At 46.8% G+C, this 27,907-nt stretch overlaps 1 protein-coding gene across 1 annotated transcript in view; it reads left to right on the top strand.

The window, feature by feature from the left end:
- LOC117511426 (IQ motif and SEC7 domain-containing protein 2-like) overlaps positions 1 to 27,907 on the top strand; it is a 149,320-nt gene that overhangs the window by 108,097 nt on the left and 13,316 nt on the right. The window contains 1 exon segment of the mRNA XM_034171454.1: positions 6,458 to 6,670. Within this exon segment, the coding sequence (XP_034027345.1) occupies positions 6,458 to 6,670 (213 nt within the window).

Genomic DNA, 27,907 nt, shown 5'->3' with positions numbered 1-27,907 from the left:
CGATTGTGCCATTGATTTGGTTCCAGGCGCTGAGTTTCCGTCCAGCAGGCTGTACAACCTCTCACGACCTGAGCGCGAATCAATGGAGACCTACATCCGGGACTCATTAGCTGCCGGGCTGATCCGGAACTCCACCTCCCCGATGGGGGCAGGTTTCTTTTTTGTGGGCAAGAAAGATGGCGGACTCCATCCATGCATTGATTTCAGGGGGCTGAATGAGATTACGGTTCGCAACCGATACCCGTTGCCATTGTTGGATTCCGTGTTCACCCCCCTGCATGGAGCCAAAATCTTTACTAAGCTGGATCTTAGAAATGCGTATCACCTGGTTCGGATCCGGAAGGGAGACGAATGGAAGACGGCATTTAACACCCCGTTAGGTCACTTTGAGTACCTGGTCATGCCGTTCGGCCTCACCAACGCCCCCGCGACGTTCCAAGCCTTGGTTAACGATGTCTTGCAGGACTTCCTGCACCGATTCATCTTCGTATATCTGGACGATATTCTCATCTTTTCTCCGGATCCTGAGACCCATGTCCAGCATGTACATCAGGTCCTGCAGCTGTTATTAGAGAACCAACTGTTTGTGAAGGGCGAGAAGTGCGAGGTTCACCGCACGTCTTTGTCCTTCCTGGGGTTTATCATCTCCTGTAACTCCGTCGCCCCTGATCCGGCCAAGGTTGCGGCGGTGAGAGATTGGCCCCAACCAACGAGCCGTAGGAAGCTGCAACAGTTCCTCGGCTTTGCTAATTTCTATAGGAGGTTCATTAAGGGCTACAGTCAGGTAGTTAGCCCCCTGACAGCCCTGACCTCTCCAAAAGTCCCCTTCACCTGGTCGGATCGGTGCGAAGCCGCGTTCAAGGAGTTGAAACGACGGTTCTCTACTGCGCCAGTTTTGGTGCAGCCCGACCCTAGCCGCCAGTTCGTGGTTGAAGTGGACACCTCTGACTCAGGGATAGGAGCCGTGCTATCCCAGAGCGGAGAGACCGATAAGGTTCTTCACCCGTGTGCCTACTTTTCTCGCAGGTTGACCCCAGCTGAACGGAACTATGACGTCGGCAATCGAGAACTCCTTGCAGTGAAAGAGGCTCTTGAGGAGTGGAGACACCTGTTGGAGGGAGCGTCTGTGCCATTCACGGTTTTCACTGACCATCGGAACCTGGAGTATATCAGGCCCGCCAAGCGGCTGAACCCCAGGCAAGCCCGCTGGTCACTGTTCTTCGGACGTTTTGACTTCTGGATCACCTATCGCCCCGGGACCAAGAACCAGAGATCGGATGCCTTGTCCCGGGTACACGAAGACGAAGTCAAAACGGCGCTGTCGGATCCACCGGTGCCCATCATCCCGGAGTCCACTATCGTGGCCACCCTCACCTGGGACGTGGAGAAGACCGTCCGGGAGGCCCTGGCACGGAGCCCGGACCCCGGAACCGGTCCGAAGAACCGTTTGTACATCCCACCAGAGGCCAGAGCTGCAGTCTTGGACTTCTGTCACTATTCCAAGCTCTTCTGTCATCCAGGGGTGCGAAGGACCATGGCAGTTGTCCGGCAGCGCTTCTGGTGGGCGTCTATGGAGGCCAACGTCCGGGAGTATATCCAGGCCTGCACCACCTGTGCCAGGGGCAAGGCAGACCATAAAAGGTCCCAAGGACTTCTTCAGCCGTTACCCGTGCCTCATCGCCCCTGGTCCCACATCGGCCTGGATTTCGTCACGGGCCTCCCGCCGTCCCAGGGCAACACCACCATCTTCACGATAGTGGACCGATTCTCCAAGGCGGCCCACTTCGTGGCCCTCCCAAAGCTCCCAACAGCCCAGGAGACAGCAGACCTCCTGGTCCACTACGTCGTCCGTCTGCATGGGATACCCACCGACATCGTCTCAGATCGTGGTCCCCAGTTCTCCTCACACGTCTGGAGGAGCTTCTGCAGGGAACTGGGGGCCACCGTGAGCCTCTCGTCCGGGTACCATCCACAGACGAACGGACAGGCAGAGCGGGCCAACCAAGAACTGGAACAGACCCTCCGCTGCGTAACATCCGTGCACCCGTCGGCCTGGAGTAACCATCTGGCCTGGATCGAGTATGCGCATAACAGCCAGGTGTCTTCTGCCACCGGCCTCTCCCCATTTGAGGTGTGTCTGGGGTACCAGCCCCCATTATTTCCCGTGGTGGAGGGAGAGGTCGGTGTGCCCTCGGTCCGGGCCCACCTTCGGAGGTGCCGTCGGGTGTGGCGCACCGCCCGTTCTGCCTTGTTGAAGGCCCGGACGAGGGCCAAGACCCATGCAGACCGCCGGCGGTCCCCGGCCCCTGCATACCAGCCCGGGCAGGAGGTGTGGTTGTCGACGAAGGACATCCCTCTACAAGTACAGTCACCAAAACTGATGGACAGGTTCATTGGCCCCTTCAAAATCCTCAAGGTCCTCAGCCCTGCCGCAGTGAAGCTCCAGCTCCCGGCTTCACTGCGGATCCACCCGGTGTTCCATGTTTCCAGGATCAAGCCTCACCACACCTCACCCCTCTGTGCTCCCGGTCCGGCGCCGCCTCCTGCCCGGATCATTGACGGGGAGCCGGCTTGGACTGTGCGCCGGCTCCTGGATGTCCGTCGAATGGGCCGGGGGTTCCAATATCTGGTGGACTGGGAAGGGTATGGACCCGAAGAACGCTCCTGGGTGAAGAGGAGCTTCATCCTGGATCCGGCCCTCCTGGCCGACTTGACACCCCGACAAACCTGGACCAAATTTTGTTTTCATTGTATTACAATAGAAATTTAAATATAGAATGGGAACCCTAAAACTGATTCATATTTAATACAATAAGATGGCTGCAGATACACAGTTATAGCTTTAATTAATCACAGAATAGACCTGCAGAATCAATCATTAGAATAAAAAAAAACAATGTGTGCTCTATTGTAAAACAAGACCAACTGCTGAATAAATCATCGAAATCAAAATCACATCTGCTCTATTGTAAAACAAGACCGAATGCTGAATCAACCATTGTAATCAAAATCACATCTGCTCTATTGTAAAACAAGACCGAATGCTGAATCAACCATTGAAATCAAAATCACATCTGCTCTATTGTAAATCAAGACAGACTGCTGAATAAATTATCGGAATTCAAATCACAATATCTGCTCAATTGTAAAACAAGCCCAACTGCTGAATAAATCATCAGAAATAAAAATCACGTCTCCTGTATTTTTAAAGAAAATGTTCTGCAATATCAATCATCAATCGTTAGAATCAAAATCACAGTGTCAGCTGTACTGGACAAGTCCTATTGCACAATCAATCATCAGATTCAAAATCACAATGTCTGTGTCACGATTCTGCCCGTTTTGGGCTCTTGTCATAGTGTTTAATTCATATCGGCTTCCATGTTCTGAGCATTTGTGTTTCTTATTTGGTTGCCATTAGTTTTGTTTTTGGTTCATCATTATTTTGCTGTCCAACCTGTAGTTTGTTTTGCCATTTTTGTTGTGTCTGCCGCCAGAAGAGGTACTGCTGGCCCACCACCAAAGGGCGCCCTGCCTGAAGTGCGGGCTTCAGGCACGAGAGGGCGCTGCCGCCACGGACACAGCCGGGAGTGACAGCTGTCACTCATTAATTCCTGACAGCTGTCACACATTCTTCATCATCACACTCCATAAAGACCAGACGTCATCTCCACCTCGTTGCCGAGATATCGTACTTCATTGTAGGTAATATCCTCAGCCTTTTGTGTTTATCTGTAATCTGTACATTGTGAGTGTTTGCAGGCGTACCGGTCCCTTGTTTTGTGGAAGCTGAGTGAGTGCAGGACGGCACTCTTTTTCTCTGAGGGATCACTACAAACACATCAGCATATTGAGTGAGAGGTGGAGGTGGCATTCCCACCGTTGTTGTTACTGGGTGTACACACACCCACACTTGACTGTCTTTGTTCTCGCCAGCAGTACCAGATCCGACAGTCGGGGACGGTGATCACCTGGGAATTCGGGACTTGGCGGCTCCAGTATTCTCTGGGTTCGGTGGCGGAGGAAATCGTGTGGTTCTGGTTCATCTCAGGACAGACATCTTGTATCCTCGAGCCTGCCCACACGTCACCTTTGTGATTTGACTGTAATTATATTCTGAGATTGTCTGTATATTCGTTGTGCACGTTTCACAACATTAAATTGTTACTTTTTGGCTCATCTATTGGCCGTTCATTTGCGCCCCCTGTTGTGGGTCCGTGTCACTACACTTTCACAACAATTTTGTTTTCATTAATTGTATTATCGTTTATTTTGCACTTAATGGTACCTTAGTCACTTAAGACTTAGTTTGGTTCTGCTTATCACATTTCTTGTGTGATGCTTTTGTCACTGGTTTTATTCTCTGTTTATCTTTTATTTGTTTTGGTTTAATCATTAGGTTGTATTATTATTTTACTTTGCTGTTGCCACGTGTGGGTTCCATTCTAGTTTAGCCTTAGACTTTATTTTTTGTTGTTCTCTTTTCAGTACTTACATTTGTTTTCTGGTTAATTCTTTGTTCCTTTATGTTGGGTCTTATCTTTCTTTTGGCACTTTAAGTTATTCACCATTGATTTTTCTGTCACTGATTTCTCTTGTTCCAGTCTGCTTTGTTTTTGTCTCACTTCACCCTCTTGCACCTGCCTTTGTGTTTTTCGGTCACGCCCTTTTCCAGAACTTTCCTCGCACCTGTTTCACATTCACACCCTGATTACCCTGCCTTGTATTTAAGCCCTCACAGACCCCCGGTTCCCTGCCAGATTGTTGAAGTCATTTCATTTTCCAACCTTTGTTCCTAGTCCTGTTTTACCTTGTTATCTGCCTGCCAGTATTTGACCCAGCTTTGCCTTCGACCTCGTTTTTGTCTTTGCCACTGAACTCTCCCATACTGTGTATTTTGACCTCTGCCTGCTTTTTGGACCACGCCTCAGCCTCTCGTCTGTCTACAACCTTTGCCTTGCTGCTGGACCTCTCATGTACAGAGTCCCTGCTTGTTTTACTCATTAAACCTTTTTCTTACTCCATCAGTTGTGAGAGTTCGCATTTGTGTCCTACTCAGTTTGAGCCAGGTCTACAATAAGCCTAACAGAAAAATCTGGCCAAACACAGACACAGCAAACTCTTTTTCTGCTGTCACAGCCACAGACTATGCCGCCATCTAGGACATTTTTTGCTGAAATCAACTTCTTCAATTGTTTTCACTCCTGTTACACGCCGAAGAAGAAGTTTGATTATTTAGACTGAGCTTGGGACCTAGTGGAAGCAAACACTTATTTATACCAATTCTTCCCAGACCTGGAAGCTCTCGATGATTTGTTTGCTGCGGGGGAGACTCCCAGCTTGGGTGGGACTGCTCGAGCTGCTCCTGTTGTCCAGCCTTCTGCTCTCAGACAGCAACTCCGAGTGGGAGGACATCAACAATGATACGTCTTCTGAGGCCAGGACAGGCCTCCAGACCACTGCCACTGTGTTTTTTAAAATACAGGACTTATTTTTTGAGTTTTTGGGCACTTCAGATCGGTGGCATAGACAATGTGTTTTTGCTGCATTAGATCAAATATTGCAGGCCAAGCCTGATATCGTGTCAGCATGGATTTTTTTGAATCGCTCTTCATGATTCGTGCTCAAACATGCCCCATTTCATCTCCCTCTCTGACGCCACAGTCTCGATTCCTCATTCACCTGCATCAGAACTTCAGCTGTCTCCTGCAGCAGCACTGACCACACCTTGCCCGCTGCCTATACTGGCCCCATGAAGCACATTAATGCAGATGCTGGCACACCACATGTACCACACACACACCCCATGTACCACACACATCCCACATGTACCACACACACACCACATGTACCATGCACACCTCATGTACCACACACACCACCTGTACCACACACACCACATGTACCACATACACAGCACATGTACCACACACCACATGTACCACACACACCACTTGTACCACACACATACCACATGTACCACACAGACCACATGTATCACACATACCACACACATCACGTGTACCACACACACATCACATGTACCACACACACACGACATGTAGCATACACACACCACATGCACCACACACACCACGCTACACACGCCAGGGGGATGTAAACTTTTGATGAGGATCATAAATGGCTTCATAAAACCACTAACCATAAATGAAAAAAGTTTTTGTGTTAGCATTCATATTGTCTGAAAAATGGCCAAAACCAACAAAAATTCTGCCAGAGTATGTAAACTTTTGAGCACGGCTGTATAATCCATAAAAACAAATCAGAATCAAGAACATTGAGCAAAACTCATTTCTGATGCTGGAGCACAAGAAAAGTGAGCTTTGAAAGAGGTGGACACTAACCCATGATGCTTTATGGACTTTCACTGTCCTCATCTCTTCAAATGTCCTGCTCTTCTATCACCCACCACCACCACCTTCTTTTGTCCCTGCAGCTGAACTGGAAAAACAGAAAGGGATTATCCGTCCTGGCTTGGTGACAGGAGGAGGAAGTGGAGCCATTGGGGCCAACAGTACCACTGGGCCTGTGGAGAGCGAGGTAGTGAATGGATCTTTGGGTCGACCGAGCCTTGACGACACATATGCCTCAATGGATGGACTTAAACGCACAGCACTGAGCTCATCACTGCGAGACCTTTCAGAAACAGGTAAGTGTGAGTATCAGGCTGGATGGTCAGGAATTGCTGGACACAAATGCATGGCTAGAACACACAGCTCTGGTTGTAAAAAAGCTTTACTTGAGTGGATAGCAATGGTCGGTACATGAGTAGGCAGTCAAGAAAAAGCAGCAGTACAAAAATCATCAGGCATTCGGTGTAGTTGAGGCAACAGGCTAGAGCACACAACGAGGCAGGCAGGACCAGAAAGGCAGGAACAGAGTTGGAATGCAGGCACAAGCAGTGGTGAGCACAGATAACCAAAAAATTAACTTCGATAACAGATAATCAGATAACTGAAAAGTTATCTTTGATAAAGATAAACCGATAAACCACCCAAAAATGTATCGGAAGTTACAGATAACCGATAAATTCCAGTATTGTCTCAGGTATATTTGCAACTACTAACAGTGCCTCTGCTAAACACTGATTGGTTCAGTCATTCATTATGTAAACTAACATGTTAGTGTGATGTGTGTTGGTGTTTACAGACAAATGTGCTTTTGTAAAATATTCCATTTTTATTTGTAAAAACAGGCATTTTTATGGAGCCCTGGAAGTGTCATCGCAAAATGTTTTGCATGTGGAGAGAATGTGCACTTATTTTATTAGTTTTATTATTAGTTTTATAATGTACGCACGTTTTATGATGTTGTAAAATGTGCACTCAAAATTGTCTTGACACATAAATGTTGGCTTTACACTGTGCGAGTTTTGGCCCTTTTTCAGATGATTTTTCATTCGTGCGAGAATTTTTTGGACCGAGTTTCAGGTTAATCACGCGTCCTGCATCGTGTAGTGTACATGGAGTAATAAGCTGTGTTTAACATCTCACGACCACCTCCTGATCGTAGATCGTATGGTCGAATGAAAATCAAACCTGTTTGATATTATTCTGGTTGGCTGTCGTGAGGGTATCCTGCTGCTGAAGAGCTACAAGCATCCAACCGCTCGCACTGTGCATGTGCAAACACCGCAGAGCTGTCTTGTAATGTTTTTTTGTTGTTTTGTTTTGATGTCTCCCATTGAGAGTTTTTGTAAATTAAGTTTGAAGAAAAAAGCTTACGTTTTGCTTTTGGAAACACAAGTTCGACGTGTGGTTTTTGAATGTACAATGTGTGTGAGAACATAAATCGGGTGCTCTGAACTTTTACACCAGGGGTGGGCAACGAGGGCTGAGACACTGCAGGTTTTCCATGCAACTAATCACCTCAGCAGGTGGGTTGCTGATGAGCTTCTCCCTTGAACATAAACACCTGATCGTCAATGAAATCAGCTGCTGAGACACGTGATCATGAATAGAAATCACCTGCTGAGGTGATTGGTTGAAAGGAAAACCTGCAGTGTCTCGGCCCTTCATGGCACATGATTGCCCACCCCTGTTTTACACCGTGCGCCTCTGTGGTACAGTTTGAACTGAAACTGAGTACAGTGATTCAAAATATACAGTGTCTGCTCATCTTCAGGACGAATACTGCCATGAACTGCCAGTAGATGGCAGGAGAGGCCAGGAAAACTTGCCAAAACAAAATTCCAGATAATCCGTGTCTGCTACATTTAAGGGCCCTGTCCCACTTGCGTTTAGGAGGATTTGCATATGGATTGCACACATATTCGCTTAACATCTACAATATGCGTGAAACATGCTTGTATGAGTCGGCCAACACCCGCACACGTCCGCAATTATCTGCAGAGGCACGTTTTTCCATTGCCAGGATTTTTGAGCTGCACAAAATTTGGCTGCGGATGACATCCGCCTTACATACACCATACATACACAATTCATACACAATACATACTCACTCTATGCGCTGTATATCTGCCATTAACCGCTGATATCTGCAACTGACGGGGATTTGCGTCTTGGCAGCGGACCGGGACAGTGTGTAAAACAGATATATATTGTGCCTATCACGTCCACATCACAAACTGAAATATGTTGTAGCGACTGCATACAGATTGGCCACGAATAAAGTGTTTTTATTACATCTGCTTTGCAGCTGATTTGCAGACAATCTGTGAATGCATAACAAACACATCATGTAAACCCAAAGTACTATACGAGGTCTGTTAGAAAAGTATCCGACCTTTTTATTTTTTTCAAAAACTATATGGATTTGAATCATGTGCACTTGCATCAGCCAAGCTTGGACCTTCGTGCGCATGCGTGAGTTTTTTCACGCCTGTCGGAAAAAATAATACTGCTGTGATAATCTCAGTGTGTCGGATCAGTTTCCTCACTACATGCGTTATATAACCGTGATTGTTCATCATATATTTGCTATATATTATTAATATATCCGTAACTCATACTGGGACATTTGTCATTTTTGGCCATTTTCGTTGCGGACGACAACGAACGCCCGTACTTTGTGTACTCAATTCATGCGCAATTAATCCTCTCCCCAGTGGGACAGGGCCCTAAGATGCGTGGAATTTAACAAACGCAAATACAATAACAACGTCTATAAACCCAGACAATATATTCACGTTTTAGGCACTATAGTTTAATGCTGTTGTCCGTGGAGCCTGAACATAGTGTCTGAAATGCATTTGTCCTTTCATGAATGTACTGAGATTACCCTATGCTACCCATAATGCACTGCTGGGCACAAAATGTGCTCACTAAAATCTTAAAAATTAGCACATTACTTTAAAACTAAAACATATATCTAATATTTTCACTTTATAAAACTTCAGACATGACAGTAATTTTAAATAACTTGTCCAAAGTTAGTTTGGTTAAAATTTGAACCATAAGTTAAAAATGTATGCCTCTGGATGACTTGGGTGATATTGCCCATGTATCAGTATAGTGTTAAAGAAAATTATTATTATTTTTATTTATTTATTTATTTATTTTTGTGACCAGTTCTCTTTTGCCTGCAGAGGATGTAGCAGTTTCTCCTGGAAGCAGCTCTCTTCTGTTTGCAGAGGGTGGAACTATACATCTGTTAGGAAACTTTTAACAGGTAGGTGTTCAATGATTTTAAATTTTAAAAATGTTTGCCACTATTCAGCTTAGTTTACTACATTATTGGTCTAAAAGTCACTCGGGAGGAGCTCGGAGTCGAGCCACTGCTCCTCCACGTTGAAAGGAGCCAGTTGAGGTGGCTCGGGCATCTTTTCCGGATGCCCCTGGACACCTCGCTGGAGAGGTGTTCCGGGCACGTCCCATCGGGAGGAGGCCCCGGGGAAGACCCAGGACGTGCTGGAGGGACTACGTCTCTCGGCTGGCTTGGGAACCCCTTGGGGTTCCCCCGGAGGAGCTGGGTGAGGTGTGTGTGGATCGGGAGGTCTGGGTGGCTTTGCTTGACCTGCTGCCCCTGCGACCCGACTCCGGATAAAGCAGAAGAAAATGGATGGATGGATGGATGGATGGTCTAAAAGTTATCAGACAAAAATTTATCGGAAGATAATTCGTCTGATAATGGTTTTTAAAGTTATCTAAAAAGACAGTCTGATAATGAAAACATTATCTTCGATAATTATCTGTTATCGGATTATCAGAACTGTGCCCACCACTGCGCACAAGGCACAACAAAGTGGCGACTAGCAAACTCACACCTAGTGAGCTTATATAACCCCAGGTGATAATCAGCAAATCAGGAACAGGTGTGCATGGAAAGCACCCGAACCAGCGCGTGGCCAGAGAAAGGGAAACACCCATCACCAAGGGACAGATAAGAGAAACAGAGACAGACAGACTCAAGCAGAAAAACCCAGAAAGAGAAAGGACACGCAGAAAAACAAAACACAGCAAAACAGAAAAGTAACAACCAAACCAAACAAACCAAAGAAAATAAAAAAGAAAACTAGACAAATATTCAAACCCTGACACAATATCCTGGGGAAAACCATGTAGTTTAAAAAGTTGACAGAGCATGATCTCGGCAGTCCCTGTTGCCGAAGGGAATTTGGGCAGAGGAATACAGTGCACCATCACAGACAGTCTATCTGCAACAGTAATTACAACCATATTACCCTTGGAGGGCACAAGACCAGTTACAAAATCTAAAGTTATGTGTGACCAGGGATGCTGGAGTACAGACAGAGGCATTAATAAACAGGCAGATGGATGGTTAGGTGCCTTATGAATGGCACACAATTGACAGGCACTGACATACTCAGTTACATCTTTCAATAAACTGGGCCACTAAAATCTCTGCTGAATTACAAACACTGTTTCCTTAATCCCGGGATGGCAGGAGAAGTGACTATCATGTCTCCACCTGATCACATCCCCCTGAGCGCAGCAGGGACAAAAAGCTTGCCGGTGGGACAACCGTGAGGAATCAGAACACCATCCGCAGATGACTGGACCTTAGTGTTGTGTGGGCCGCTGAAGAGGAGGTACTGCTGGCCCACCACCACCAGAGGGCGCCCTGCTTGGAGTGCGGGCTCCAAGCACGAGAGGGCGCCAGACCCAGAGGAAGTGACAGCTGTCACTCATCACACCAGCTGTCACTCATCTACACCAGTACTTAAGCCGGACTGCAACTCCACCTCCCCGCCGAGAAATCGACTACCGAGAGGTAACTTCTCTGCTGACTCATATCATTGAGTGGATTCTGAACTTCTGTTGCAGCCGGTATCCTGTGGTGTTCGCCCTTATCTGGGAATTGGCGTGTAGCGTGACGACGACGACTGCGCTACAGATAAGTGGTTACACTAGGAGCTGCACGAGTGTGTGATTCGGAGGTGGAGGTCCTCCTCCTAACTGTGTACAGACTGTAGACCACTGAGTGTAAGGATTTACACTCATTCATCTTGTCTCTGCTTTTTGCCAGCAGTACCAGGGTCGACAGCCGAAGACAGAGGTCACCTGGGGACTCGGGACTTGGCGGCTCCGGTGTTCTTCAGACCATTGGTGGTGGAGGCCGTGTGGGACGCGGCCTCTCTCTCGTCGGGGTCTTCTATCTTCGAGCCTGCCCACACGTCACCTGGTGTTAATTGACTTTGCAATTTCTGTATATTTAGTTGTGTATTGTCACAACAGTAAATTGTTACCTTTTGGCTTACTCATTGTCCGTTCATTTGCGCCCCCTGTTGTGGGTCCGTGCTACGACACCTTCCCAACAGGATTTCTCGGCCAATCGTCATGGATTCCGAGGGGCGTCAGCTCGAGCGTGAACGGCCAATGGCAGAGCCAGGAGCGCAGGCGTCAGCGGGAGGCGTGTTGGGTGAGCTGCAGCAGATCTTAACCGCCTTCACGGCTCGGTTGGATTTAGTGACCGAGCAGAATGTCCTCCTTAACCGGAGAGTGGAGGCTCTCGCCGCCAGGGTGGAAGGACACGAGCAGGGCCAAAGTAAGATTAAATGACAGACAAAGGAGACTGGCCCGCGGGGAGTGTTTTGTCTGCGGCTCTTGTGAGCACATGCAGAGGGACTGCCCTGAACGGTCAAACTACAACGCCCGTCCTTACAATCTGGGCTAAGGGTGGGCCATAACACACACGCGGAAAGACCCCGCAGATTGGTACGAATCCCAGTAACAATCCTTTGTGAGGAGTTAACCCTTCACGCCCCAGCACTGATAGACACGGGGTCAGAAGGGAATCTGCTGGACAGCAGATGGGCAAAGGAAGTAGGGCTCCCTCTGGTGGCTCTGCCGGCACCATTGCAGGTGCGAGCACTAGATGGCACTCTTCTTCCTTTAATCACACATCAGACACAACCAGTGACCTTGGTTGTGTCTGGGAATCACAGGGAGGAGATAGTGTTCCATGTAACACCATCTACCTCCCAAGTGATTTTGGGCTTTCCATGGATGGTGAAGCACAATCCCCGGGTCGATTGGCCGTCCGGGGTTGTGACGCAGTGGAGCGAAACCTGCCACCGGGAGTGTTTAGGATCCTCGGTTCCCCCCGGCACTACAGCTAATGAGGAGGTCAAAGTTCCCCCCAATCTATCGGCGGTGCCAGAGGAGTACCATGATCTTGCTGATGTTTTCAGCAAAGATCTGGCGCTCACTCTTCCTCCGCACCGACCGTATGATTGTGCCATCGATTTAGTCCCGGGCGCTGAGTACCCGTCCAGTAGGTTGTACAACCTCTCACGTCCGGAACGCGAATCAATGGAGACCTACATCCGGGACTCCTTAGCTGCCGGGCTGATCCGGAACTCCACCTCCCCGATGGGTGCTGGTTTCTTTTTTGTGGGCAAGAAAGACGGCAGACTCCGTCCATGCATTGATTACAGAGGGCTGAACGAGATCACGGTTCGCAACCGATACCCGTTACCTCTGTTGGATTCAGTGTTCACGCCCCTGCATGGAGCCCAAATCTTTACGAAATTGGATCTTAGAAATGCGTACCACCTGGTTCGGATCCGGAAGGGAGACGAATGGAAGACGGCATTCAACACCCCGTTAGGTCACTTCGAGTACCTGGTCATGCCGTTCGGCCTCACTAACGCCCCCGCGACGTTCCAAGCTTTGGTAAACGACGTCTTGCGGGACTTCCTGCATCGGTTCGTCTTCGTATATCTGGACGATATACTCATCTTTTCCCCGGACCCTGAGACCCATGTCCAGCATGTACGTCAGGTCCTACAGCGGTTGTTGGAGAACTGGCTGTTTGTGAAGGGCGAGAAGTGCGAGTTCCACCGCACTTCTTTGTCCTTCTTGGGGTTCATCATCTCCTCCAACTCCGTCGCCCCGGATCCGGCTAAGGTTGCGGCGGTGAGAGATTGGCCCCAACCAACAAGCCGCAGGAAACTACAGCAGTTCCTCGGCTTTGCAAATTTTTACAGGAGGTTCATCAAAGGTTACAGTCAGGTAGTTAGCCCCCTGACTGCCCTGACCTCCACCAAGGTCCCCTTCACCTGGTCGGATTGGTGCGAAGCCGCGTTCCAGGAGTTGAAACGCTGGTTCTCGACTGCACCAGTTCTGGTGCAGCCTGATCCTGATCGCCAGTACGTAGTAGAAGTGGACGCCTCTGACTCAGGGATAGGAGCCGTGCTGTCCCAGAGCGTGGAGGCTGATAAAGTTCTCCATCCTTGTGCCTTTTATTCCCGCAGGTTGACCCCAGCTGAACGGAACTATGACGTTGGCAATCGGGAACTTCTTGCGGTGAAGGAGGCTCTTGAAGAGTGGAGACACCTGCTGGAGGGGGCTTCGTTGCCCTTCACGGTTTTCACTGACCATCGGAACCTGGAGTACATCCGGACCGCCAAGCGGCTGAACCCCAGGCAAGCCCGCTGGTCTCTGTTCTTCGGGCGCTTTGACTTCCGGATTACATATCGCCCCGGGACCAAGAACCAAAAATCAGACGCCTTGTCCCGGGTGCACGAAGAAGAAGCCAAAGCGGGGCTGTCGAACCCCACCGAGACCATCATCCCCGAGTTCACTGTCGTTGCCGCCCTTACCTGGGACGTGGAGAAGACCGTCCGGGAGGCCCTGACCAGGAGCCCGGACCCGGGGACTGGCCCCAAGGACAGACTGTACGTCCCACCAGAGGCAAGAGCTGCCATATTGGACTTCTGTCATGGGTCCAAGCTCTCCTGTCATCCCGGAGTGCGTAGGACCGTGGCAGTAGTCCAGCAGCGCTTCTGGTGGGCGTCCCTGGAAACCGACGTCCGGGACTATATCCAGGCCTGTACCATCTGCGCCAGGGGCAAGGCAGACCATCGGAGGACGACGGGCCTCCTCCAACCCCTGCCAGTGCCTCATCGCCCCTGGTCTCACATCGGCCTGGATTTCATCACGGGCCTCCCGCCGTCCCAGGGCAACACCGTAATCCTCACGATAGTGGACCGGTTCTCCAAGGCGGCCCACTTCGTGGCCCTCCCGAAGCTCCCGACGGCCCAGGAGACAGCAGACCTCCTGGTTCACCACGTCTTGCGGCTGCATGGGATACCGTCGGACATCGTCTCAGATCGTGGTCCCCAGTTCTCTTCACAGGTGTGGAAGAGTTTCTGCAAGGAGCTGGGGGCCACCGTGAGTCTCTCGTCCGGGTACCACCCCCAGACCAACGGCCAGGCAGAGCGGGCCAACCAGGAATTGGAGCAGGCCCTTCGGTGTGTCACCTCCGCACATCCGGCGGCCTGGAGTCACCATCTGGCCTGGATCGAGTATGCCCACAACAGCCAGGTTTCGTCTGCTACCAGCCTCTCCCCTTTTGAGGTGTGTTTGGGGTACCAGCCCCCATTGTTCCCGCTGGTGGAGGGAGAGGTCGGTGTGCCCTCGCAGTGAAGCTCCGTCTCCCGGCTTCGCTGCGGATCCACCCTGTCTTCCACGTGTCCCGTCTCAAACCACACCACACCTCGCCCCTCTGTACACCTCGACCCACGCCGCCTCCTGCCCGGCTCATCGACGGGGAGCCTGCTTGGACGGTCCGCAGGCTCCTGGACGTCCGTCGTAAGGGCCGGGGGTTCCAATATCTGGTGGACTGGGAGGGGTATGGACCTGAAGAACGCTCCTGGGTGAAGAGGAGCTTCATCCTGGACCCGGCCCTCCTGGCCGATTTCTACAGACGTCACCCGGACAAGCCCGGTCGGGCGCCAGGAGGCGCCCGTTGAGGGGGGGGTCCTGTTGTGTGGGCCGCTGAAGAGGAGGTACTGCTGGCCCACCACCACCAGAGGGCGCCCTGCTTGGAGTGCGGGCTCCAAGCACGAGAGGGCGCCAGACCCAGAGGAAGTGACAGCTGTCACTCATCACACCAGCTGTCACTCATCTACACCAGTACTTAAGCCGGACTGCAACTCCACCTCCCCGCCGAGAAATCGACTACCGAGAGGTAACTTCTCTGCTGACTCATATCATTGAGTGGATTCTGAACTTCTGTTGCAGCCGGTATCCTGTGGTGTTCCCCCTTATCTGGGAATTGGCGTGTAGCGTGACGACGACGACTGCGCTACAGATAAGTGGTTACACTAGGAGCTGCACGAGTGTGTGATTCGGAGGTGGAGGTCCTCCTCCTAACTGTGTACAGACTGTAGACCACTGAGTGTAAGGATTTACACTCATTCATCTTGTCTCTGCTTTTTGCCAGCAGTACCAGGGTCGACAGCCGAAGACAGAGGTCACCTGGGGACTCGGGACTTGGCGGCTCCGGTGTTCTTCAGACCGTTGGTGGTGGAGGCCGTGTGGGACGCGGCCTCTCTCTCGTCGGGGTCTTCTATCTTCGAGCCTGCCCACATGTCACCTGGTGTTAATTGACTTTGCAATTTCTGTATATTTAGTTGTGTATTGTCACAACAGTAAATTGTTACCTTTTGGCTTACTCATTGTCCGTTCATTTGTGCCCCCTGTTGTGGGTCCGTGCTACGACACCTTCCCAACACTTAGATTCAATTTCACAGGTTAGAGCCAAAATAAAACAGGACACTGGCAGTATAGTTCCCAGATTGTACGGAGCATCAACTGGATTGCCCTGATGGGATAATGTGTCTGGTTTACCATTTTTGGAACCCAGCCGGTAAGAGAGCACAAAGTTAAAGCGACTGTAAAAGATAGCCCACCTTGCTTGACGGGCATTAAGATGCTTGGCGGATCGCAGATATTCTAAATTTTTGTGATCTGTATAAACCTCCAAGGCCACTTTCACGGCAACAGTTCACAGTCTCCGATGCTGTAGTTACACTCTGCTGCTGTCAGCTTCTTAGACAGGGAGGTGCACGGATGCAGCCTATTGTCGGAGAGGTTACGCTGCGAGAAGACTGCACCCATACCGATATCGGAAGCATCGACCTCAACCATGAACTGTCGAGCGGGGTCAGGGAGAAGCAGCATGGGGGTCACAGTAAAGTGCTTTTTTTAAGACCCTGAAAGCCTCATCGCACCCCAGTGTCCAGACAAAGCCCGCAATAATCAATGCAAGGATGGAGTGACTTGTCCTTTTTCTCTATGAAAAAGAACCCCACCCCTGCAGGCGTAGACGAAGGTCAAATCAAACCAGCCACTAAGGATTCCTGTATGTACTCATTCATGGCATTGCATTCAAGAGCTGACAGTGAAAAGAGCTTTCCCTGAGGTGGGCTTGCCCCAGGAAGGAGCTCAATGGCATTATCATAATCTTGGTGGGGCGGTAATGATTTAGCCTTGCTTTTGCTAAAAACAAGTGCCAAGTCATGGTAGCACGGTGGCACCCAAGCGAAATCCGGGTTAGAATCTGGCTAAGCAGACTTTAACAGACATGACTTTTTACAGGCTGATCCCCAAGAAACAATTTCCCCCCTTAGACCAGTTGAAGTTAGGACTGTGTTGTTGTAACCAGGGGTGCCCCAGGATTACCAGGTGAATCATATTATCAAATATGTGAAAGCTGACTAATTCTGAGTGGTTCTCTGACACAATCATAGAAACGGACTGTGTCCTGTGAGTAATACAACCCAATTCATGGCCATCCACAGCGTGCACCACCAGACGGCATGGGAGCTTAAACAGTTTAAGGTGCAGGGACCTGGCAAGAGGGGACAAAATCAAGTTAGCATTAGGACTGGAATCAACAAAAGCTGACACAGAAGCTGACAAATTTTCAGAAGTCAGTTTAGTAGGAATTATATTTTGTGCTGAGGATAGAGTAATAGAGCTTTGACTCACCCGTGACTGCAGTGACACCGCTGGCCTGACGTTGGGATATTGTATGTCCAGAATGTCCACAGTAAAAACAGAGTCCATCTTTGTGACGTCATTGTCTCTCAGCTGAAGACAGACGAGTGTGACCCAGTTGCACGGGCTCTTCTGCACCGTGTTGCGGTGAGTCTGCACTGATGTGGCTGGAGGAGGATGTGCGGATGGGAGGTGTGATGGAGCATCTGTCAGCGAGGATGATCCTGCAGACACCGATTTGTCCGGATGGCAAGTGTGATGAGCTCATCGAGGTCTTCGGGTAGATCTATGTCTATGAGCTGGTCCTGGATATTTTTGGCTAGCCCCTGGAAGAAGACGTGATGGAGCACCGCGGGATTCCATTCACTCTTGGCCGCCAGAATGCAGAAGTCCATGACGTAGTCCATGACTCGGCGGCTGCCCTGCTTCAGCCTCATCAGGGTATGCACAGCTTCACAGTCCAGAGATGTGTGTTGAAACACCAATTGAAGAGCAGCAATGAATGCCAAAAGGGAGGCACAGGTGGCTGATTGATGACCCCATTCAACTGTTGCCCACGTTGCAGCGTGACCAGTCAGGTGGATGGATGGATGGATGGATGGATGGATGGATGGATGGATGGATGGATGGATGGATGGATGGATGGATGGATGGATGGATGAGATTTATTGTCATTGTCATTACACGAGTGCAACAACAATGAGATTATGTCCACACTCCAATTACAACAGACAAGATACAGCAATGATCCACAATTATTACTTGTTTACCATAATAATGGCACAAACCAGAATTAAAGACAACACATATACATTGGACATTGTTTATGTGTACTAAACTTTGAAACAGTCCATTATCTGAATTAAGGCAGCGTGAGTGTGGGGGGCTGCAGCAACATGTGGTTGCGCAGCCGCCAGGTTGGGGGGAACGGGGAGCTACAGCAGCTTAAACTGCACTGCACCCCAGAGGGCGAAGGGAGTGGTGTGAGTGGGGGCTGGGATGGGTGGGGGATGGGGACAGGAGGGGGGGTGGGAGCATGCGTATCAGTCTCTGTCCATGTGTGAGTGGCAAATGAGTTAAGTTTATGTCAGTTTCTGTCCATGTGTGCTGGAGTTGCAGGAGATAAGAAAGAAGGCAGTCAAATGGTTCACCAAGGCCGTAGAAGTTCTTGTCCTTCAGAGGCTGATAAACCTGCCATGTTTATGGTTGAGCAGTGAAAACACTTTTGCAGCTCACATGAACAACCAGATCCAATTTCTGAGTATTGGTCTCCAACATCTTCCTTTGCAAGGCGTGCATTTGCTCTGAGATGTTATCCAATTTGCGTCTGAGTTCAAGGGTTAACGCAGTCTGAGAATGTATCGCCTTGCCCAACTCATTAATCATGACGGACAGGTGAGGGGTCGTGGTTCTGGTGGCAGCCGTCTTGCCAATTCTCCAGTAGGTCAGGGCAGCACATAAACCAATAAGTACCAGCCCTCCTACAATAAAACTAAATATAAATAGATCTTTGACGTCCTCCACAGAGAATGGCACCAAGCATGCGACACGCCATTACTCCCAGGCGTCAAGAACATAGCCCGCAGGGTAGGTTCCATCTGGGCACGCAGGGTCCCCCAGCCCTGATTTCCTTGTTGAAAAAATGGTGTCAATAGCATTCAGAGACTAGCTGATCAATTCCACGGTTAATCCAATATAGTTTGAAGAATTCACAGTCCAGTGAAGTAGGGACTTGAATGTTGGAGCAGAGATAGATGAGAGAGGAGGAGATGTGATCGCCTTCCCCTTAGTCCCAAGCTGAATCCCAAGTTGAGGTGAGTAACCATACAAGCTGTCTTCGTCCTGTCGGGGGGAACTTACATGACATGAGCTCAAAATGTAACTCACACTGAGTAATAAATGGTCTGATGTCACCGGACTCGCCTGAGAAGCATTCAGGTGGAGATAGTTGATTGCAGTAGACAGGTTCTGGTACAGAAGCCGGTGCGGCTGCTGACGGCCCTGGTGGAGGCGCACTGGTGCTGCCAGCGGCCATAATAGTAGAAGCCTGATGATCGAGTCTTGACAGTAATTGCCCCATCTGGGCACTCACTGACACCATAAACGTGTCCTGGCTTTATTCTAACATAGTGCATTAAAAGTCACCCTAAATTCACCCCAAAACCTAAAATTCAAATCAGAAAATAGTTAGTATTTTTTACTGTGAAAACCAGAAATATGTTTAATGAACCATTTTTATAACTTAGAATGCAAATATAAATTGTAAATTTAAAAAAATATATGTAAAATGTAGCATAAACAAAGTTATATACAACAATTTACATTAACATGCAGCAAATGCTTCAGGCGCTTTTGTGGCTATTTACATGCAATAAGATGCCACACAAATTATTTTTGTGTCACTCAGAAAAACAATTCCTGTCCAATGCACATCAGAAGCCCCCAAATTTTGTACAGATATCCCACCTCAATATCCATGTGTATTTTTCCTAATTCCTGGTTTTTGTGGCATTTTTTATTGGTGTTGGTACAGACTGTCCTGACCGTGTTAGTGGGAAAAAAACAAAAACAACACAAAAAGGTGTTTTGACCTTTGGGGGGGAAGTCTCGACCTGGAATCCTGTGTTCTCTGCCCCTGGAGGCTGCTGACTGCTGGGGCAGTGTGTGTCTCAACCCTGCTCTGTTCCAGGGCTCAGGGCTCGGGCAGAGCTCTGTAGGCATGAGTCTTGGAGGAGGTGGAACGAGAAGCGGGCGGTTCGATCCACTGTGCTGATCTGTGCGCACAGATCTGTGAATCCACCTGCTGTCGTGTTGTCCAGGACAATAAAGTCCACTTCATCATCAGACCCATCACGCTGTGGTTCAGACTCTGATGACATGCTTTGATTGTCTTCTTGTAGTTCAAAAAAAAGAGAGACAGACTTGACGCATTTTCCAAGACGTCTGATTATTTTGGTGCACTAAATAAAATAACTACACCACACACTTACCACACATGCTAAAAACTTCCCCTACACACACCAAAAACACACACCAAGCACAGCAAATATCACACAACTTTAAAAACTGATCGCTGTCTGCTATTGGCTCCACACGAAACCGCAATTTTCTTCGCTCAGCAACCAAATTACATGGATTGGGGATCATTGTTTATTTGGTAATATATTTTAAACCAGTGATAAAGAACAATTTGTTTTTTTTGTTTTTGTTTTTTTTTTTACTTGTTTGCTAATGCGGACAGAGAGAGACAAGAAAAGTCCTGTTTGCAAAATGCGCACGCACACACACACACACACACACACACACACACACACACACACACACACACACAAGCACAGCCACATGGGGTGTGTGGGTTGTCATGAAGCCCACGTGGGGTTGGTGATTGGTTAGTTCCTGAGTTTTCCACCAATGGTAAACACCAATTTCTCCTGCTGAAGATGAGGGAGTTGTATTTCTTTCCAGCCCTCTCGCCCCTGCAGCTGAATGAGGAAATGAGTTGTTTTTGCTGCGGGTGTCTGCAGAATGTGTAGCAAATATGAGAATATTGTCCAGGCAAAAAAACTTGAGTAAATTATTAATCATAATTCAAGTTATACTTGGCCTATTCACAAAATTTAAAAAGTAGTGTGCAGATTGAATTCCACACATTCAACACATTCAAACAGATACTCAAAATGATCACCACAGATAGATAGTAGACCATGGAAGAATCCATTAAATTTTGGAGGTGATCCGGATCCGTATTCTGGATCAAGCTTCAATTTATAGGGTTTGAAGGATTACTGTCAGCAGGATCACGTCAAAACTACTGCATGGATTTTGATGAAATTTTCAGCACAGATAGATATTTGGTCATGGAAGACTGGATTTCAATTAATATGCTTCAGTTTGTCACATTGGTGTTAGGTCATGGAAAACTCCTTTACATTTTGGAGGTGATCCAGATCCGGATTCTGGATCAAGGTTTCACTTTACATAGACTTTGTAGGATTACGTCAAAACTACTTCACAGATTCTCACCAAATTTGCACCAAACATAGATATTAGGGCATGGAACACTGAATTTTGGAGGTGATCTGGGTCCGAATCCAGATTCTGGATAAAGATTTCACTTTACATTGGCTTTGAAGGATTACGTCAAAACTACTTCACGGATTCTCACCAACTGTACACCCCAGATAGTGTCATCGTTTGCCCCTGCCCAGGCCTATGTTGTGTTTCATCCTCTGTCTGCTTCTGTCTTCCTTTCTGTGGCCTTGTTTTTGCCTGTTTGTTGACCATTGGTTTGTGTTACATTAGTCAATGGTTTTAGTTTCTGTTTATCATTTATTTTGTGTTTCTCATACTTTAGTCATGTGTTCTAGTTTCTGTTCAGCCCTTGTTATCTTGTTGTTCCCTTTTCAGTGGTTCCTTTGTTCTTTTCACATGGATGTTTTATTTGACCGTTGGTTTTGCTATCTTTGTTTAGGTATATTGTTTTGTGCATTGTAGATTTTCGGTTTGTCTCACTTACACCCCATTTGACACTGTACTCTCTTGTCTTTCCTTATCTTTGTTCTCGCACGTCCACACCCCATTTTAGTTGTGTCTTTGTTTCTTTCATCACTTCACTCTCTTGTCTCACACCAGTTGTTTCTCTTCTTTGGCTCATCTGTCCACGCCCCTTCCTGTATGCTTCCCACACCTGTGTCACATTTGTCCTTGATTATCTGCCATGTATTTAAGTCTCATGTGTCAGTTTTTGCCTTGCCGTGTATTGACCTTGCTTTGTTTTTTCAGACCTTGCTTTTGCCTCAGCCCTTGTTACATTGTTTCTCCGAGTTACTAAACCCAACTTGTTTTTGACCACACCATTTGCCTTGCACCTGTCAGTACCTCTGCATCGCGCCCTGTTTACCAGTGTACCGAACCTTTGCCTGACAAAGCCTCTTTTTACTCCTACACCTTGTCTGAGAATCTGCCTATTGTGTCCACCCAGTTTCTGCGCCACGTCGCCTCATGTCATGACAGATAGATATTAGGGCATGGAAGGCTGCACTGTTTTGGAGGTAATCTGGATCTGAATCTGGTTTCTGGATCAATATTTCACTTTATATAGTCTTTGAAGGATTATGTCAAAAATACTTCACGGATTCTCACCAAATTTGCACCACAGATAGATATTAGGGTGTGGAAGACTCCGCTGAATTTTGGAGGTGATCTGGATCTGGACTGGTGGATGTCAGAAATCTCTGATTGCTCTTGTTTATTTATTTGTCTGTCTGTCTGTTAACAATATTACACCAAAACTATTGCACATATTTTGGCAAAATTCTCACCACAGATAGATATTAGGTCATGGAAGTCTCCATTAAACTTTGGAGGTGATCAGGATCCAGATCTGGATTCTGGATCAAGACTTCACTTTATATAGGCTTTATATAGGCTTTGAAGGATTATATCAAAACTACTTCGCGGATTGTCACCAAATTTCCACCACAGATACATAGATATTCAACCTGGTCTCACGGCAAGTTGTGCTTCAGCAGCACGAAATATACATTAATCTATTGGTTCATGATATTGTGATGAAAAGCACCTCATTTTTGTCACGGCAGCACAAATTCATTCTCATTCATTCAGTGATGGCTGCACGAAATTAAAAGTGAAGTGGGGGTGTGGGTAGTTATGGTTAGTGTGGTGGGAAGGAGTAAGATTAGGTTATGGTTAAGGTTAGGGTTGGGGGTGGGAGTAGGGTTAGGAATAGTGACTTAAAAAAAAGCTCCATCACAAAAATTTGACTCATTTCGTCATGGGAGCACGAAAAAAAAAAACCGTGAGATTGGGCTGAGATATTATGGCATAGAAGACTCCGCTGAATTTTGGAGTTGATCCAGATCCGGATTGGTGGATGTCAGAAATCTCTGATTGCTCTTGTTGTATGATTACATCCTGGTTTGATTCTGATAGTCTTGTTGTTGTTCCATGATGTCATTCTTCATTGTTGTATTGATAACCTCCATGATTGTCTTTCATTTTTCCATTTATTTTTATCCGTTTATTTCTCTTCATTTGGGGGTTTGGTCTTATGTATTATTTTGCTTATCATCTGTTGTCCTGAGTTCATGATCGGTCTCCAAGTATTGTTTGTTTAATTATTTGTCTCAGTGTATTCTCTTATTCACATGTGTTTGTTAGTGCCACCTTCTGTTTTTTGTTTCCATCAGTTTAAGTCTTTATAAGCCAGACCTTGTTTTCTGTTCAGGTGTGGGTCTGTTGTGTTGGGCAGGTGATGGTCAAGTGATTAAGCATTGGGCTTGAGACCAGAGGATCATCGGTTCAAATCCCTGCCTGACCGGAAAATCACTAAGGGCCCTTGAGCAAGGTCTTTAATCCCTTAGTTGCTCTCGGTGTGTAGTGGGTGCCTTGCATGGCAGCAGCCTGACATCGGGGTGAATGTGAGGCATTGATGTGTAAAGCACTTTGAGTGTCTGATGAAAAGCGCTATAAAAATGCAGCCCATTTACTATTTGTACTGTTATGTTTACAGTTATGCATATCAGTCATCTTCTTGTTACTCCGGTTTGTAAATATTTTTGGCATCATCTGTAGTGTTTTGTATTTTTGTTTGTTTGTACATCTGGGTCCCTCACTGTTTGTCTCATCGTCTCAGTCTGTATTTTTGCATCTTATACTCCAAATTCCTGGCTGCTAAAGTAACAGAACAGACCTGCCACAATAGACCCTGCAGAAAGCTCCCCCGACCATCCTGCTTTAAAGACATTCTGTGAACAATTGGGACTGTTGTACACCTCATTCACTGTTGTCATAAAAAGAAAAAGGACTTCCCTGAACAAGCCTGGGACTTAATTGTGGCTGAACAATGGGTTTTGGACTTACTCCCTGAATTATATTCACTGGAGGACTTATTCGAGCAAGACAGGCGCCCAGACTGGGTGTATAACCCCGAGGTGCATTGGCGACCACCAACAGTGACCCATTTGGACTCTGAGTTGACACACTCAGCCCAGTTTCCCTGTCTATATATCAGAATCTGTATCACTCCAGGCACTGCTGCAGCCCTCTCCTCACACCTCTCCACCAATAGGTGGTCTCTACCTCACCACAGTGTGGATGAGCAGCTGTTCCTCCTGAGTCCCCGCCCTCAACAAACAACGCCAATGGTTTAGATGGCACCTCTTGGTTCCAGGGAAGTGGCAAGGCGATCTAACATATGTGCCATGTTTTGCAGTTCGGTGAGCACGGCCGGCGGCAGAAAAGTGGTTGCAGGGGAGTTTAGTTCTGCTCTGGATGATGTCACAGAGGAGTGAACTGCTCCGGCCCCTGATGGCACTGTGCAGGACCGATGGCATCGCCAGAGACCAGCCGGTCCTCATAGTCGAAGACATAACCGTGACCCTGGCCATCTCAGCAGGCAATGATGTCACCAGCGAGTAGTCTACTTCCTCGTCAGAAGACGCCAACACAGACCCAACTGTCTCAGCTCACGCTTACAACACGGACTCGGCCGGCTCAACTCTCCAGTATGACACGGACTCTGCTGCCTCAGTTTTGGATGTCAATGCAGACCTGGCTGCCTCCATGACAGATGACATCATAGGGGGTCAGCTTCCACCGCACCCAAAGATATCGGTGGGGTGGGGCTGGACATCCCCTCTCCAGAGACTGGGGAGAACTCCGATGAGCCGTGCGGCAACCCTGCTGACTCTGCATGGAACTCCAGGGTGTCGCATAGTCACACCTCTGCTTCCACTGAAGATTCCTGCCACTCCAGTGGCCAGACTTCCGGCTCCATCAGGACCGTCATCCAGCTGGGGGGGTCAGCATCCTTCCTCTGTGCCCAGTTTAGATCTGCTTCTCGGCCAGCCACCTGCCCCCACTTTCTCTGGTGGTTGAACTTTTCATTCACTGTATAATGATTTATCTCTGTAGCAACATCTCCTGGGCAGTTTGCCCTGGTGGCACGGTGGTCCTGCTTGGCCGCTGCTCGCCTCTTGCCCACAGTACATTTTTTGGGGTCTGGAGGTTTTTTTTAGGTCCTGTTTAGTGGGTGGCCATTTTGAATGAATGAATGAATTCATTTATTTGGCACACAAACTCAACAGTAACAAAAAACTGATACACAAGACAATTCCACCGTGATGTATGACCAAAAGGGGGTGAGCAGAAGCAAAGCTTATAAACGGCCACCCCTTATATACATACAAACATACATATATACGTACTCATTACAACCCCCAGAGCAAGCACACAGGCAACGGTGGTAAGGAAAAACTCCCCCCGATGTATTGAGGAAGAAACCCCAAGCAGACCAGACTCTAAGGGGTGACCCTCTGCTTGGGCCATGCTACAAACACATTTAACAAAACACAAACTCAAGTCCCGTCATGATAAACATCTCTAGTGTAGATACATACATATATACATATATACACATACCTACATACACACATACCTACATACATATGCAATGCGTGTGCTTTTATACTACATATTTACAAGATAGAAAAACAAAGTGCACACAACTAAAGAATGATCAACAAAACACCCTAACCCTCAACACCCTTCCTCCTCCTTATACCTAGAAAAAACCATGTACCTATACCACTGCTTAAACTGATTCCTGCTTGGACATTGCTTGAGCTCCACCCTCAGTTTGTTTCACATCCTCACTCCACAAACAGAAATACAAAAACCTTTTAATGTTGTACGTGCCCACTGATGTTTTAAGTTAAACTCCCCCCTCAGATTATAATCCCCTACTCTATTAAAGAACATGTTTTTAATATTTCCAGGAAGTAGATTGTTTATACATGATTTGTACTGATTGAAAATGAACCAGATCAGTAAATTTTAAAATTTTTTGATTTTAAGAATAGTGAATTTGTGTGGTCTCTATAACCAGTATTATGAATTAATCTTATAGCTCTTTTCTGCAGTATGAATAATGGTTGTGTTGTACATTTAGAATTATTACCCCAGACCTGCACAATAGTGTAAATATGGTAAGATCAGTGAGCAACAGAGAATGCGGAGTGAGTTGTGGTCCAGAATGTATTTAACTTTGTTCAGAACTGAAATGCTTCTTGACAGTTTGCTCTGTATATGTTTTATATGAGACTTCCAGTTTATTTTATCATCAATTATCACCCCAAGAAACTTAGTTTCATATACTCTTTCAATATCCACCCCCTGTACTTGTAACTGTACTTGTATGTCTTTATTACAGTTGCCAAATAACATATATTTTGTTTTACTTAAGTTTAATGATAATTTATTTCTGTCAAACCACATTTTCAGCTTTCCCATTTCTGTAGTGATGTTCCTTAGTAGTTTCTGCAAATCTCCCCCAGAACAAAAAATACTTGTGTCATCTGCAAATAATACTAATTTTAATATCTTGGACACATTAAAAATATCATTTATATAAAGTAAAAAGAGTTTCGGACCCAATACTGACCCCTGTGGGACACCCCAAGCAATGTCCAAGCATGATGACGTATATTCCCCCAACTTCACAAATTGTTTTCTGTTACTCAAATAACTTCTCATCTAATGCAACACTAATCCCCTGATCCCATACCGTTCAAGTTTATTGATTAATATATCGTGATTGACTGTGTCGAAAGCTTTTTTAAGGTCTATGAATATTCCAACTTATCCAATTTATGATCTGTGGCATTTGTGATCTCCTCAGCCAGTGATGTTGAACTATTTGCTTTAAATCCATATTGACTGTCAATAAGTAATTTATGTTTGTTTATAAATTTATCTAATCTATTGTTGAATAATTTTTCTAATATTTTGGAAAATTGTGGAAACAAAGAAACAGGCCTATAATTTGTGAAGTGGTGTCTGTCCCCGGTCTTATACAGCAGTACAACTTTTACAACTATTTTCATTTCATTGGGAAATTTACCGGTTTGAAATGACAAATTACAAATATATGTTAATGGTTCTGAAATCCCTTCAATGACCTGTTTTACAACTATCATGTCAATTTCATTTAAATGAGTAGATGTTTTGTATTTGCAATTGTTAGCAATTTCTATGATTTCTTTTTCTTCCACTGCTGTGAGGAACACTGAACAGGGATTCCTCTCTATAAGATTATCATTCCAGTCCTCAGATAACAATGAATCAGGAATCTTTTTCTGCCAAGTTAGGTCCAACATTTACAAAAAAATTATTAAAGCCATTAACCACCTCATGCATATTTTCCTTTCTGATATTGTTATCAATGAAATATTGAGGATAGCTCTGCTGTTTTGTACCATTTTTAATAATGCTATTTAATATATCCCATATTCCTTTGATATTATTTTTGTTATTATATAATATCTTACTATAGTATTCCTTCCTACATACCCTTATAATATTAGTTAACTTATTTTTATATTTCTTATATCGATTTTCTGCCTCCTTTGTCCTTAGTTTTATGAATTCTTTATATAGATTATTTTTCTTTTTACATGCATTTTGTAATCCTTTCGTCAACCATGGCCGATCTTTGAATTTTTGTTTTCTACCGTATTGTTTTATTGGACAATTTTTTTTCATATAGTGATGTAAATATTTTTTAGAAAGCTCCATATGCTCTATCAACATCACCTTCACTGTATACCTCTTCCCAGTTTTGCACCTGTAATTCATACTTCAGTGTATTCATCTTT

Source organism: Thalassophryne amazonica, chromosome 6 (genome assembly GCF_902500255.1).
Source record: "Thalassophryne amazonica chromosome 6, fThaAma1.1, whole genome shotgun sequence".
Classification (NCBI taxonomy): domain Eukaryota; kingdom Metazoa; phylum Chordata; class Actinopteri; order Batrachoidiformes; family Batrachoididae; genus Thalassophryne; species Thalassophryne amazonica.
Note: the sequence above shows the minus strand (reverse complement) of the source record. Positions and strands in the feature narration are given on the sequence as shown.